This window comes from Lygodium microphyllum, chromosome 1, assembly GCF_053477565.2.
Source record: "Lygodium microphyllum isolate KBCC chromosome 1, Lygodium_microphyllum_v1.1.10, whole genome shotgun sequence".
NCBI classification, from domain to species: Eukaryota; Viridiplantae; Streptophyta; class Polypodiopsida; order Schizaeales; family Lygodiaceae; genus Lygodium; species Lygodium microphyllum.
In genome coordinates this window covers 131,358,301-131,374,854 of record NC_141135.1, presented here as the reverse complement: position 1 = coordinate 131,374,854, position 16,554 = coordinate 131,358,301, and the positions used below count along the sequence as shown (strand labels likewise).

The 16,554-nt window shown below is 39.2% G+C and overlaps 1 protein-coding gene across 3 annotated transcripts in view; it reads left to right on the top strand.

The window, feature by feature from the left end:
- The first annotated feature begins 13,800 nt into the window (after window positions 1-13,800).
- The window catches only part of LOC148041691 (uncharacterized), a 231,643-nt gene continuing 228,889 nt past the window's right edge, over window positions 13,801-16,554 (top strand). For 2 of the 3 annotated variants that reach the window (XM_087681323.1, XM_087681305.1), the window contains exon 1: window positions 13,801-15,543. In XM_087681323.1, the coding sequence (XP_087537449.1) occupies window positions 14,914-15,543 (630 nt within the window). In that variant the 5' untranslated portion in view covers window positions 13,801-14,913. The remainder of the gene's footprint in view (window positions 15,544-16,554) is intronic. The other variant, XM_087681314.1, reaches the window with a different exon arrangement.

Sequence of the window (16,554 nt, the reverse complement as noted above, 5' to 3'; positions counted from 1 at the left end):
GCCATCCCCCACTCATACCCAAAATCTTTCCATCCCTTTCAGCTCCAAGTCTTGCATGACTTCTCGAACAACCTTATGAAAAGAACTTTTTGGGATGAGAAGCTCGTATTCGCATTGGATTCTTCTTCTCTTGAAAGGCGACAGTGCCCGGTTTCCATCTCCTCTTCTTCTGTGGTGGTCCTTGTGCTCTATGGGGAGCACCTGTTGCTACACTAGAGGAGGCTCCACCTTGTGCTCCAGGTGGCAAGCCTTGGCGTGATGTCTTCCCGGGGCCAAAACGGCGACATGCTTGCTTGGTGCGTGCCATGCAAGCTCGAGGAGGGCAAGATGGAGAAGAGGCAGAGGTTGGGGATGTGAAAATGGAGGAATCAAAGAAAGAAAGATGTGAAAATGAGAAGAAGAATGAACTTTTAACCCATTTAAATCCCAAAACTGGGTTAATGCAGCTTCATACGCACTGTCCATCACATGATCGTAAATCCATAACCTTTTATCGGAATGCGACGAAACTTCACATGCACACTCGTTAGGTGGCTAAGAACCTTTTTTTTTAAAAAAAATACATGTAGACCCCTGGTCCGAAGTCAGGCGTTTGGAGCCACTTTCCTGCCACTTGGTCCGAAGTAGGGGTCTGCATGTACTTTTTTTTCAAAAAAATAATAATTTGGGCTCTTGGCCACCTAACAAGTGCGTGTGTGAAGTTTGGCCACATTTCGATACAGTTTAGTATTTTAAAAATTATCCCACACCAAAATTATGGATGGATTGATAATTGAGAAATCAACATCACGACTACTAGCCCTTAGAAACTTCACACCACATAGACTATACAGAGGCATTAGTAGTAAAGTCTGCAATAAGAAATTGCCAATTTTTACATGTTATTCCTATTGAAATTGACAGTGCTAACAAAAACTGTAAGTAAGAATTGAAAATACAACGAAGATGCACAGTCAAAGTTGAGAGCGAAGGACAAGTGTAAAATTTTAATTCATATTTTAGGGGCGCATACAATAGTTTTGCACTGGGACATAGTCATATATCCAATGCATGAGAATAACACTATGCCAAAAAAGATAGCATTACAAATTGTGTTCATTCCATTGGAACGAATGCATCCTTCACTGCTTGAATATTTCTTACAAGTTGAAAGTCCTTGGGAGTTACAGTGATGCGCTTCGCATGTATTGCACAACCTTGAGTATCAGTCATCAAGTCAACTAAAAAGGCCTCTGCAGCACACTATAGAGCATGAAGACATTCTTTTGTGAAGCGATCGGGTCTATCCTGACCTTGTGCCAAAAACCACCTATTGCTTTCTGTGCAGTAGAGGTCTTGTACAATCTCGCGAACAAGTCTCGAGAAGCTCACCTTCGGAATGATGAGATCAAAAAAGCATTGATACCTCCTAATTTCTCTCAAGGCCACTGCACCTGGCTTCCACTTGTGTTTCTTGTGGGGATGCTGAGGAGGACCCTTGTGAGGGCGGCTTGAGAAGGTGGATTAGGTTGAGAAGGGGGTGCATCTGAGCTAGTAGATGCTCCAAGGGACTGAACACGATGTGGGGCTCCGAGCAAAAGCTTATTTGCAACTACCTTAGACCTAGCCATCTTTCCTATACAAGAGATGTGAGAACTCAATGAATAAGATAGAAAGTGAAACCCTCTTTTATATAACCCTAAACTGTGAGACTCATTCACATAGACGCACACACTCTCTCTCTTAAAATATGAATTTCATTCACACTGAACACATTGTTCATCTTACTATCTTAGCTCTCTTCGAACCCATTTGCTACCTTGTTGAAGCCTTGTTTCTAGCCACTTGGCATGGTTTTCTTTGGCACTTGAGACTTCATAACGCACTCTTTTAATAACACCAAGTGATTCCATCATGTCTGCAGTCGATTCATCAGCACTTTCATTTGCTCTCTTTTGCGAGAGTTTAGCTTCATCCGCTACTATAATCCTATACCACTAAGATAGCAATTGGATCATTGGATTGCTACCATTCACCTCTCCACCATGATCAGTTTTTCTTTGGTATGCACCATGCACTTTCCAATGTGAATTTTCCATCCCTTGTGTGGACCAAATTTTGATGCTTCCCTTTTTTGCAAAGTATGGCCCATGTGCCTCAAGGATATGCTACAAGGACATATATCATACATGAGTAAAACTATGCTCAATAGTTTATACAATTCATACAATTTTAAAATATTAACTTAGTACGCACCATGTAATGTGTGATAGAGCTTTTGCCCCATACTTCCACCATGTTTTCGTAGAACCTATGCACAACATTGATAAACTCTTGCTTATCTTCATTGTTAAACACCATCTTGCGAAGTAAGGGAGCCAATTTGTTAAGACTTATCCAAACCTTAGCTTTGGCCAATATTGTCTTACCTCCATTACTTCGATCAGGAACTGCAAAACATAACTTTTTCCACCCATCATAGTCTTGCGGCCTACGAACCATGACATTCCCTTCCTCATTGATGGGTGCTGAGAGAAACTTCCTAGCCTTTGCTTCTCCAAAGCAAGGCTTTTTTGGCAAGTTACTAGATTTTCTTAATCTCTTCTCATCTTTATCAATCATCACTTGATGCTTGTATAGCCCGATTTCTGATAGCACTCGCTCCACATTCCTACACATTGCAATGGCTTCTTTTTCTGGTTGCATCCTATAAGCAAAGCAAATGTATTCATATACAAGTTTCTCCATGATTCTGACAAAAGAATGCAATGAACAAATGTGAATATGATCCAAGGGAATGTTGAAGATGGGCTTTCAAGTGGGATATTCTCTATTGCGCGTCGGTGCACACTTGTCACCCTTCGCCAGTTCTTCTTTCCGTCCTTTCCTTCCATCCTCTCTATCAAGCAATATAGGCATGGATTCTTTGTATTTGCACCATTGGAGATTCTACACATGCATTTTAAAGTTTTCAAGTCTCTTGTAAGATGCCATTCAACCAAGTATTGACCATACCCTTCAACTGAGAGCATCTCACCATGTTCCTGACGATCGATGATGCTTGGAATGCTTGTGTGCATAAAGAACGGCTTGAGCAACTCAAATGTTTCCTTAGGAACTTCAAATGCAGCAAGTCACCACACATGGTGCTCAGATTGAACACTAAAGTTCCATGGGTTGAATTGTAAAGCTCTATTCATCAGAGTTACACTAACTCTTTCAAGCTTTACTCCTTTGACGACCTCACTTTCATCTAATTTTATAACAAATTGCAATTTACTATTACATTCCTCAACAGACATATTATAGTACATTACCATTTCTGATTGCACCTTGTTCAAATCTAAATAGTAATTATTGATTTCGGTGAACTTCACCTCATATGCATTTTTGGTCCCAACCTTTAGTGTTTCCACACATTGAACATGTGTGGGATCTCCTATCAACTCCAAAAACTTTGTATTAAGTTGCTGTCGGGCCTCTATTAACTTCAAAGGTTGAGGAAGAGGCACGATTCTATTTCTCTTCAGCACACGACCAAACCCAGCCTTCACACCTTTGAATATATTTGAGTAAGTCATTGTGCTAATACCGGCCCTATCACAAATAGATTATGCATCCACAGCTGAGAACTCATTTGAAATATCTTTTAATGCGCACTCAATCACCTTTTCCTTCACAGCATTAAACTTAGGATTGAACAAAGCATTTTCCAATGTACTTGCCTTCAACAATCTACTAATACACAATCCAACCTCACCCTCATCTAAGTTCTCTTTCTGAGCTACCTTACATGCTTTAATACATCACTTCCACTGGCTGCTATTCACAAGTAACTCATTGATTGGCTTCTTCTTTCGTTTGTGCTCCTGTGTTAGCTTGATGTGGATCTTTCTCAAGTCATCCAATTGTGCCTTTGCCTCCTCATATGAGATACCAATGTCATGGATAGTGTTCTACATTGAAATAATTTGATTGTTTTGTTGAATTATAGTACCATTCAACTGTACCACTTGTCCTATGAGTTGTTGTATATGAAGTTGATGCGTAGCGATCACATCATGGCAATTTTTTATGGTTGCTTGGCAAGTTGTAAATACTTTAAATGCCTGATCATTGAGACATCTAATATAACCGAGTAACCCATTTTCACCCTCGCACACATACTTCAACAAATTTGTGATTTCTAAGAAAGTTGGAGGTCTATTGTTTAAGGGGTTGATTGGGTAGATTCCCCCATCAACCCACAAATCCACATGTTTCAATCCCATTTGTATGTAACTCTGCAAAACCTGAGGGTTGACACTAGTACGTTGGGTTCTTTTGAATAATGGGGCATATTCAATCTCTACCTCAATATGCAGCTCCTTCTTTCATGTATTCATTTTACTATTAATAGAAACAGGGAGCCTACTTGGTTGTCACAAGAGGTAGAGTGGAGATGCATAGAGAGGCACACAAAGGTGCCAAGGGAAAGGAGGGTGTAAGTAATTCACTATGTTAATAAAGGTTGCACAAACACAGAGAAGAGGTCACAATAGAGCCATGAGAGATGGGCGGAAATAGCTCAAAGGATAGGGATGTCCAAGACTTTTCGTACTTTAGATATTTCTATTTTTCCTCCAAAAACATCTCCAAAAAATACAAAATTTGACGAGTTGGTTTGTTTTTTGACCAAAATCTAGAATATAAAAAATCCCCAAAATATCTTAAAAGGAACTTTCGAAATTTTATTTTCCTTGTTCTCGATTAAAAAATCAATTACCTCGTATCTACTAATCATTTTGCATTGAAAACAAAGCACCACACTCCCATAACTAATTGCTTTTTGCCTATAAAATTTGGTTGAAAAAGACTTCTTGAATGAGGAGAGAGAAGGAATCTGAGTATATCTTTGTAAATAATATAAAAAAGGCAAAATGAGATTGCAAAAGTGGAGAGAGAGGAGGATTATTTTAGTATTTTTCTCTCCTCTTTTCCCTGTTTTAAGGAGGAGAGAGGGGGGCTAAAAGGCTCGTTTGTGAGTTTATTTTTTTCCTAATGTGGAGTAAACTAACCCAAGGCCTCCACGCATACCTAGCTTAAGGACCCCTAGATGCAATGATGTGGTTGTCCATGCATATTCTCTCTCTCTCTCTCTCTCTCTCTCTCTCTCTCTCTCTCTCTCTCTCTCTCTCTCTCTCTCTCTCTCTCTCTCTCTCTCTCTCTCTCTCTCTCTCTCTCTCTCTCTCTCTCTCTCTCTCTCTCTCTCTCTCGTTTCTTTTGAAAATACAATATAGTATAGAGGGACTTTCTAGCCTCAGTGATGAGAAGAATACGAAAACATCAAGAGGCCTAAACAGACTCTTAAGGTGGGATAACTCAATCATTATCGAATAAGTAATGATGAAGTGGTCAACGAGACTCAATGTAAGTTTTACTAAAATTATGGCTTGTTTGACGAAGGAGCTTTTGACACTTATAGAAATATTTTTCTCTCATCAATATTATTCCTTCTTTATTGGTAGAGGAAATTGCCAAGTGGATGCATATAAAGGTGCACTTGTATATGGATCATGATCCTTGCGAATGGATCCTTGCAGTTTCTTCCAGTGATATGTTCTAGGTAGGCCTTTGTTTCTTGGCTTTTGATAACTCTTCCATGGGAGAGTAGTCCTTGGTATTTTTGAACAATTGATATGCCAACCTCCTTAAGCACTTGAACTATTTTGCATTCATTTGATAGAAATTCTAAGGTACATACAATTGTTAACTACAAACTTCATTAATAGAGCTTTGCTAGAAGAAACACCACTTACTTGAGTCTAGTTGTGCTTATCTTAATTCTAGCTACCTTTGTTTGATAGTCATTGCTTGTAAGGTATGTGCTTTCTTTTAAAAAGGTTGAGCTATATACAATTACTAAAACCATGTTTAACTTATGTACATATTTACAATTTATGAATCTATGTCACTCCAATATGTTAGAAGCCAACTTTAAAACTCGGGATGATATTCTAGTGTGACATAAGCATTGAGAAGCCTTGGAAACTTTACTAGGAAGGATAAGTATTGTGTGATGTTGAGGAGCATTGTTTCTTGCTCTAGTCTACTAGCAACATGTAGTTCCTCTTTAGTTAGATATTTGTCAAAAGCAAGGGATAGTCTAGGATAGGTCCTCCTAAGGCCATACCATAGACATTATCAATACACAAAAGGAAGTATGGGCTACATAGGTTAGGTCTCTTTGAGATCGCCATATGGTTTGTTGCTCCTCCAAGATAGTCATTAGTTGGCCTCCAAGTTCAGCCATTGAAGCTTGATTGTTAAATCAATGGTTCTCAATTTGACTTTGTCCCTTAGCTTGTTGTTTGAATTCCTTGATCTAAGATACGTCATGTTGACAAAGCACTTTGTTGAATGTAATTGTTAATCGGTACTCTTTGGCTTCCTCTTCTAAGGTGTATTGTAGAAGGTTTTTCTAGAAACCCGTCATAGCACTCACCAAGTTTGGGAAAACAAGGTGCCATTAATCAACGTCTAGAGGGATGAAGGGATTTGTGAATCCAATGTGCCTTCCTTTTGTATTGCAAACAAATTAGGACATGCAAGGAAACAGGGAAAGGGAGCTACCCGACATCTCAAGTATCGGAATCTATACCACATGGGTTGGAATAGGGATAGGATTAGAAGGACCCCATGTGCAGTGCTTCTTTCAAATGATCCTAACAAGAGGTACATTTGCTGAATCAAAATGGGCTTGCATAAGAGGAGAAGGATCAAAAGGAGGAGACTGCTATGGAAGTGGAACACAATTAGGCACAAGAATGCCACCACCTAGGGGAGGTGCCAATTGAATATCTTTTGCAGAAAAACCCCATATGAAACAATACTTAGTTGACCCACTTTACACATTGAAAATGTTGATCCATTTTAGCCCAGGAGAAAGGTTGTCCAGTCAAACTTAACCACCTCAAGGATCTAGAGATAGACGTAGTGAAGATTTCTCTGGTGAAACATTTGGATGCTAGCTTGCCTGACATGGATCAGTCCTAGAGAAATTGGCATAACTGCTTCCATAAGGGAGAGGAAATATGTGCCACTGAGACTCCTGAGCTAGTGATAACCTTATTCACTAGGAGTAAAGGTCTCCTTCTGTAACAAGGCAAGGACCTCTATAGTAGATAATAAATTATTACTAGTAGGCATAAAGGAAGCTAAAAAAGGAAGGAAAAGGGCCTTGTCGTCAACAATAGCAGGGGATAAACCGAACCGACGACCATAAACCAAGCTTGAAAGCTTCTTGTAAGCCTCCAAGAAAGAGTATCATAGCTTCACATCCACTGGAGGGAATTTCAAGGCCACAAAGCAGTGAAGACTAGCTTTACAAATGCAATCAGCATCCAATAGGAGAGAATGGTCACGCACTGGAAGGGGAAAATGTTGGATCACCAGCATAGGTATCTCAGAAGGTGCCATTCAAATAATTAAAGCAAAAACACACCAAACCAAGAAAATAGACGAGGGAATTCCTACAAAACACCAATACACAAACCACAACCGAGATAGAAAAACTTAAGGAAAAGAAAAAAATGGACAAAACTAAATCAGACAACCCTAGGCAATCCATAGCCTACAAAAAAAAAATTGATATGACCTACACACATGTGTGACCGAAAGCTTCATGTTATGCAAATAAATAGGCACATGGATCTCCCATAATCAAGCAATCCAAATAAAATATAATCAATTCACATCATAGGCCTAACTCAAACTTAAGCAAAGAAACCATAACAGACTCATGATAGAACCACTAAGAACTTATAGAACTTGACCATACTACCATTTGACTGATAAACCCCAACCTCGTACGCGCATCTCATCAACCTAAGGTATGGTGATATGGGTGGATGAGAACTACACGGATTCCTTTTATGGGTGAAAATGTTAGTTTATAATTTATTATTAAATTATCCATTAATTGATGGTGAATCAGATTATGTAATCCAACCCCACTTAGACTTAGACTAAACTTTGGTCTTTACTAATGCAATTCCTTATTACAAATTATATGATGTTTGGGGCAAAGTGCATGCATGCGTGACGATGGGGGGAGATTCATTTTATTTACAAATTAAATGTGCCTGCACCGCATGTGCATGTGCACTATGGACCATCACGAGTAAATTTAAATTTATAAAATTATGTGGGTTATTGTGCCATGTGCTTGTGCAACAACAAGGGTTCCTTTTACAATTTAACAATCAATTGATTTTAATTCAAAATAAAATGGGATGCATTTTTTCAATTTTGTGGATGCAATGGTTGGGTTAATTTTATTTACAAATATCATGTGTGTTATGGTGCATATGAAGCAGGGGAAAAAATAGAACCTAATAATGTGTATATGGCACTTGCAAAGTATGATGGCATAGTGAAAAAGGACTAGTACGACTTCCATGTCCAAAAAAATTCCACAAACAAGAGTGCAGCAAGTCGACCAACAAAGAATCGATCGCCTAGACAATGGTAAAAAAACTTGAGAGCTAATATCCATCATTCAACACAATAAGCGTGTTTGATTTAATTTGTGAGTTATTATGTATTTGTTTTTCTCTTTGTTTTTAAAAAAAAATGATATTTTGGTATTCATGGTAAGTGTGTTTATGTTTTTTTTTCTTCTATTTCATTTTCATGTATGATTTTTTCCTTTTTTTTAAAAGTGTGATTATATTGTTAGTTAGTTTTTTTAGATGGAATTTATTTATATGCATTGTACATGATTTAAGTTATGTTTTATTGGGTTTTTATAGGTTCGTTTAGGTTTTTTTTGTTATTTTTTTAAAGTTTTTAATTGTGGGTGTTATATTTGTATTGATGTTTTTTTTTTTCAATGACGATATCATGTGAGTAAAAAGAAATTAAAAATGGGTGGAATCTAGATAAGGAAGTGTGATGGAATTTTAAAGAAATTTTAAAGCTATTTTTATGAAATTTTATGGATTTCTCCCCATGACTTTGACTAATTTTGATAAAAATGTTTATTTTTCTTGAATTTTTTATTGAATTTTTCCCTTTTAAATGAATTGTTTCAATTTTCAAAAATTTTCTTATTTTTTATTGTCTTTGTTAGTTTTAAGATAGCAAGAGGAAAGTGGGTTTGGGCGGGTAAGGAGGCTAGAAAAGAGTTTTTTTTTTCCAAGGCGGGGGGGGGGGGGGGGGGGGGACAAAGGGACCAAGAAAAACACATGGAAAAAATGCTCTTTACACCTACCTATCAATGATGCACAACCTAAACACTAGAGGGGAAGAGGGGTTTTGATGCTGGTTAGTTGCTGAAAACATATGAAATTCTGACCTATTTGTTTATGCATACCATGTAGGACGTTTATAAATTAAGTTAAAAGGGGTTAAGATTGCCCCCACCACCTGGTGTGCACTTTCCTCCCTTTGCCCCACCTGCGATCCCTGCCTCCCCCATCCCTCCCCTTCCTCGCCTACTCATCCACCACCCCATCGGATTTCCTGCCCTCGCCCCACCACCCCCCACTACTGTCCCCCTCACCCTCACCCCACCACCCCCCATAACTACCCCGCCTACCCCCCAGGCCATTCATCACTCATCCCACCCTCCCTTGTCCACCCCCTCAGCCCACCATGTCCCGTCACTACCCCCTGACTTCACTGCCCTTGCCGCCCTCCTTGCTTGCCTGCCCCACCCCTGATAGTCCCACCCCTACCTCTCACGCACCATTTTATACGTTGATTGTCAAGCATGCAAGGGAAGACTTGAGCAAGATGTTTGGGCCTTAATAAATGGGCATATGTGATGTGGCTAGGAGTTGTAGTGTGGACATGCTACACGTGGAAAAATGGGCTATCAGCACTCAAATGGGCTGCGCATGGAAAAAGTAGCTTGTTGGTGAGTTGAATTGTACTACTGGTTGACATGCACATGATGTCAGGGGCAATGGCAAGACTATTGGTGCCTTATGGCTACATATATGAATAGCAACATGTGGGACCTGACCTAGCAACAGGCATGGGTAGTTGGGGGGCAAGAAGGGACAATTAGCCTACTGCAGGTTGATGTGGTGATTGATGCACATAATAGAGTGCAAACAACATACCAATTTCGAGACTTGATGGTAGTTGAGGTGTTGGTAATCCGTGAGCAAAATGGTAGTAGCTGAGAGATATGGCTCTAATACCATTGTTAGGTTAGGGTTCAATAGCATGTGCACACTCATAATGAACAAATGAATAACAAGAGAGAAGAGAGTGCTAGAAAGTCACGTCCACTATGTGAGAATGATTTGAAAGTACAATCCCTAAGGTACTAAGTATCACACCCACCACTGACATATGTCCACACCGGGGAAAAACCGCTTCTCCAACTAGAAGATAAAAAGTGCATGTGGATAAGGAAGCATTCACACAAAACTTATGAGAAACATGATAAATGTAACACTATACTTGCAATATTTTCTCGGGCTCCAAATCACCAGGGTTGGGCAAAGTTCCTCTGGGGCTAGGATTGTGCACCCCTTTAAGGTCTTAAATAAGAAGGGAGGGTCACCTCTCTACTATCTTGTTGTCTCACCTGGTATCCACTTTTCCTCTTGGGTATATGACATGGCAATTCATACTATTGCTAAGAAAACAAGGACAGAATGCACAGTTGAAATAAGCTTTGAGATTTTCAATGATATGTAGTAGTTTTGAGACATTAAATGGTTGAAATAAAAGGATGGGATAGGGCATACCAAAGTACAAGTGTGACTCACTACAAGTACTAATTTTACTTACCCTTTTTAATCATGTTATTTTCTTTGCCAATATCTCTTAAGATTGATAACATCATGCAATGTCAAGGCTTAGGAAAGAACAATGATTCAAAGATTGCTTCCTAAGTCATTCTTGAATGAGCTAAGATCGATGTAAGAGATATGATTGCTCTTGGGTAAACAATTCTACCAAATTCAGTAAATGGATGAAATTATTGCAATTCAATATCTCTTTTCAATAAGAGGATCAAATCAGTAGCAGTAGGATAGAAGAGAGATAATGAGATAAATGACATAGATATACCTCTTTCAAGATTTGAAGTTGATCCATTACAAGAGTGATCAATCGAAATTTAGCATGAAATACCCATCCAAAATAGCTCTAGCTTGATAAGTAATGCTTCAAGATTATTGATTATACAAATTATAACATTGCCCATAAATTTGCAACTCTTGATGATCATTCTTAATCAAGGAAGTCGTGGGAGTTTGGAAGCTTGGAAGCTTGGAATCTTGGAGCAATAATCTTCAATGCATGCTATAGGAGTGTTCTTTATCAAGCTTTGAAAGCTTTGTTTTAGATTTTCTCAAGATTTCAAGTAAATCTTGAAGTACCCTACTATCCAAACTTTTTTGAAGGAAGAAGAGCTCAAAACAATTGGAGGATAGTTTAATCACTTGATTGTAGATCACTTCTAGGAGCTCTAAAGTGAGAAATCCTCTCCACCCCAAAAATGAAAGATTTTAGCAAAGATTTACCACTATCCTTTTTATAAGAGTTGAATCTTGAGGGCAATTATGGTTCATAATGAGAGAGAAACTGCTTCTATGAAGCTCCAATGATATGAACATTGATGTAGGAAGACAATGTGATGATCTTTGAGGAAGAGGCCTAAATGTCTTCAAACCTTGTTGTCCAAACTGAGCAAGATGAATACCCTATTGGTTAGCATTCGAAGAATGAAAGAAATGGCCAAAGAAGTATATGTATGCCTTCAAGGCTCATAATAGAACTTCTTAATGCTCAATAACAATGGATAGAATCACCAAGAGCTCAAATTGTGGCCAAAATTGAAGTAATTTGCTACTGCCAATATCCTTGATTTAATGCAAAATATGATGGTGTGTTGTTGTTGCTTACTACGCCATAAATACATTGGTGCATTGTTGCTCACCACACCTTAAAACCTCCTCATAATGGTTGCCATTAAGCTCCTCTTGGCAAATGGAAGCAAGATAGAGAAGTTACTAAAGCTATAGAGGCTCAAGTAGAGAGAGATTAGTGAAATCCACTATGAAATGTTCCAAAAGAGCTTGAGAGAGTAAAGGGGAGACCCTATCTTAAAAAAATTAGTGAAGAGAAACTATCAAGTGGATCCTTATTTGTCCATCTCCCTTCAAAATGCCTTTTAAAAAGGTCAAGATTTGCTAACATGGTGAAGCTCCCACCATTCTTGCCAACAAATGCTTCAAATGGTTTCAAACTTAGTACTGCTCAATTTGTAGCAGCCTACCCCTAGAAAGTCTTGTCACAATAACTAAGAATTTAATCTCTAGTTACTTTGCACTAATTGTAGCCATATCTAACTTTGAAAGTGACCACACAGCTCGATCTAGACAAGCTCTGATACCAATGAAATAAAGGAGACTTAAACTAAAAAGAAATTATTCAATATACCATCAAAGATCTATGAAAGCCAAGACCATGACATATATTCTTATATATCATATGGTGCCAAGAAGCCATAGCTAAAAAGAAGGAGAAGTACAAAGGAAAATATGCAACACGATACTCATCTCATGCTAAGGTGTCCAATGTGTACACACCCTTAATGGCTAGTGGGATAAGCTAGATTGCTCAAATGTAGAATGATCCAAAAGTTCTTTATGATGGCAAACTCTTGCCTTTTATAAGGGCTCCTAATTATCTAACATTATTACAAGGATAAGGTTGAATTTTACTTTATTACATGACATCATGGCCTTGTTTTTTTACCTGAAAGGCATTAGCTAGTATAACTACCTAAGAAGATTGCCCATCAGAAGGTTGATGAAGTTCATGGGTTGAAATGACTATTCCAAGGGCCAATAGAGACATTAGAGATGATCCTTGTAATCAATATAACAAGTAGAACTTTAAGCTATATCCTTGTTCACGTTTGTGATTTTCATTACTTTGTTAGCATCTCCCTAAGGCAATGCTCAATAGTTGCATAATCATGTCACATCTAGGATTGTATCAAGTTAGTTGCACTTGTTAGGTTTGCATGTTGACATATGGTCAGTGCTCGCTTTTTCTACATCAACATGACTACTTAATATAGGTGGTACTATCATTAGAGAAAAGCGTCAAGCTTGTAGAGCATGTAATGTGTTCTAATACATCATGGTAACTGTAGTTTGGGTCCTTGCATGTAGCCATGTGTGTCATATGGAGCTTGTTTTGTCGGGCCTATCATAAAAAATGCTACACTAGAAACTATCAACCCACGTGTGTCATATGGAGCTTGTTTGGATTTTGTCAGGCCTTTCATCACAAATGCAACACAAGAAACTATCAAGCCCAATCAACAAAAAACTTTGAAAGGGAAATGCTCAAGTGCACTTGTAGGCATGCTTTAGAGTCTTCACACAAGGTTCTTTGTGAACAAACGAGTCGGCATTTAATTGTCATGAATGTTTGATGTTTGTGTACATGGGGGATAGAAATAAGCTTATTTGCTTAATTTTATAGAGACCTTTTTTCTTTGGCAAACCAATCAAATGTCTCTTTATTTGCGAGACCGAGCAAATGTCTCTTCATAGCCCTACCCTCGTGGGTTAATGAAAAAGGTAGCACCATCACATGAGCACGAGATCCTCTATGAGATGCTTTACCTACCCCAAGGGCCTAATGTGCATAGTGCACACTGTATTAATATGAACTATTAATGTAATGTCACACGTTTTTACATATTTTCTTGATATGACGTCAAATCATATAGCAACGATAAAAAGAGGAATTAATTACAGCAGACCTTTGAACTAACATGCAACCGTCAGCTCGCTCGCTCGCTCGCTCGCTCTCTCTACGCGCACGTCTGGTGTATGCAGGTCGTACTAACGACTTCATGGATTCTCAGAATCTCAAATGAACAGCGAGCTGCAAAACCTTACACGTCCAACAATCTTGAATTGCGATGCACAGGATCATCACAGCGAAAGCTGACACTTCGGATGGTGTCAACATCCTCGCACGGATTGATCCATTGCAATTAGTGGCTTCTTTTCATCTGGAGGCACACGTGAGTACATCATCTCTGTGCAAGATTGGAACAGACGTGAGTACACCAGATTTATCTATCGGAATTAATGGCTTCTTTCCGTCTGGAGGCACACGTGAGTACATCATCTCTTTTGCAAGATTGAACATCGTCTCGGCGTGGGGAGGAAGAAGCTTTACTTGAGAAAGAGTCCTACATGATAACCCCTGTTGCATACAGTTGGAAACTTGATGCTCACTATCATTAATCACAAGGCATCTGTGGTGTCAAGTCGAATGTTTGGGACCCTGGTCACTCATTGGCCCACTCTTTATCTGGAGGCTCATGGGCACATCATGTCTGCTCAATATGAACATTGCAGCAGGACCTTCACCATCTCAATGAGGGCCCTGATATATTGAAGGGACAAAAGGATCAGGGGCTTTGCTGCATTACTGTACCTCTTAGAGATTGCTTTCGTGCCCAATGGACAGGGAAAAAGGTGGCTCCCGGTGCAGCTGTGTGACAAAATAAAGGTTTATAGTTGTCCTCCTGTTGCCTGAAGAGTATGCTAAAATTGGTGATAGCTCTGAGGAATATCCTCTTAGAGCTCTGTATATCTTAGTATGAAATGAAAAATTGTGCAGATGCCTCAGCTGGAACCTGTAAATCAACTCATGTTGCATCTGCAAGGACACCTTGAAGTTCAATTTTTTCAGGTCCGAGGCATCTGCCGATAAAGAAAATTGGAATATCTAAAGCAGTGACCCTTGATATTGTAAACTGGGACATCTAAAGCAGCGGTCATGTTAGTGATGCATGTACCAGGCAGCTGGAGGCTCAGCTGGTTTTGTTTAGCTGACAGTTGAGTTCCTGGTTGTTGAAGAGTTTTGTATGCCTTCTACGTTCATGATCACAATCTTTCCATGCAGATACATTTCACAAGTAGTGTAAGAAAACATGACACAAACAATAATGAGTCATCACTTGATCTGCATTCTGTCTCCCATGGTTTTGTGCAAGGTGACTCCAGCATCCTCATTCAAGAGGAGGCGAAAGAAAGGGAAAATGCAGGTCAAAACTTACAGGAGAGTAGTTTGTCATCTCAAACATGGCAGGAGGATGATCAGGATCACTCCATCATATTCAAGAAGGGTAATCAGGACTGCCTGCTAACATCAGAAAAGGATTATAGTACTCAGCATGATGTTTCAAACATTGTCTTCACCCCGAGAGTTCCAGGTGAAGATATGTCAAGCAGAGAATTCACAAGGAAAAATGTAAGTCCTACATTCATAAGAGAGACCTTAGAGAACTCTGATATGGCACTCAGGGTCCCTAAGTTCTTGAAAAGAATGACAAGAAGTTCTCGAGAAGGTGGAAAAGCATTATTGAAGGTCAGACCTTGTACCCAACAGGGGGATCGCCGTCAAACAAGAACTATCAGATGGAAATCATGTGGACCTGGTATTGTTACAGTTCCAGTGAGTGCTAAGCAATGGCTTCTTCAAGCGATTGGGTTGAAGGATACAGAAATTTATGAGCTTTTTAATCAGGTAATCTATTACTCATACAAAGAAATGATGATTTTCATTTCCTATTTGGCATCTATTTGAATGATTGTAGTGAAGCATGATATGAAGCCCAAGAGAGGCTGCAAGTGCAGGGGCAGCACTATTCCCAATCTTAATTGATTTCAAGTGTTATCAAAACTTTTGTGCATGAAAACCATATAATCCAATCACACAACTAGTGCAAACATCGAGGCATTGTAAACTAGGGTATCTATTATCTTACATAGTACTGGTTGCAATATCCAAGTAGGTTTAGAGGATTATCACATTATCAAGTATGTGTGGAAGGAATAGAAACACTATTGTACAACAAACACACAAATTGATAAAAAAACACAGTCAGGGTTAGGGTTAACATAGAGACAATGAACATAGAAGATAATGAAATTGAATAATGAATGAATAAATACAATGCTCAATGCAGCAAACACACTATGCAAGGTGAAAACTGACAATGAATATAGAAGATAATAAAATTGAATAATGAATGAATAAATACAATGCTCTATGCAGTAAACACACTATGCAAGGTGAAAACTGAACCCTGAACTCTCACATCTCGAGGACCGGGGGGGCAGAGAGCATGAGCAAAAGAGTGCGTCGTACTCTGATGGATCCCAAGATGCAGTAGGGAGCTTCTGAATGTGTCTAGCAGCAGCAAACGCAGCCGCTGATGGCTAGATCAGTGAAGACAGACGGACAGCAGAGGATGCAAAATGACAAAACACAGGTATGCTGATGACGTGAGAGCTGTATGATGCAGTTGGCTGCAAAACACAGATTTTGATGATGTGGTAGATCAAGCAAATGCAGAAAACAGAAGAAGGCAGATTTAGGGCTGATGTGGCAGGTTGGACGGCAGGCTGGCAGGCTGTATGGCAGCAATAGACATTGTGGATGCAGTAAATGCAGGCTCTTCCAGCCTAGACAGCAGTTGCCAACTGGTAGGTGTCTCTGAATCAGCAGCAAAAGGCTTGTAGACAGGCGCGAGAT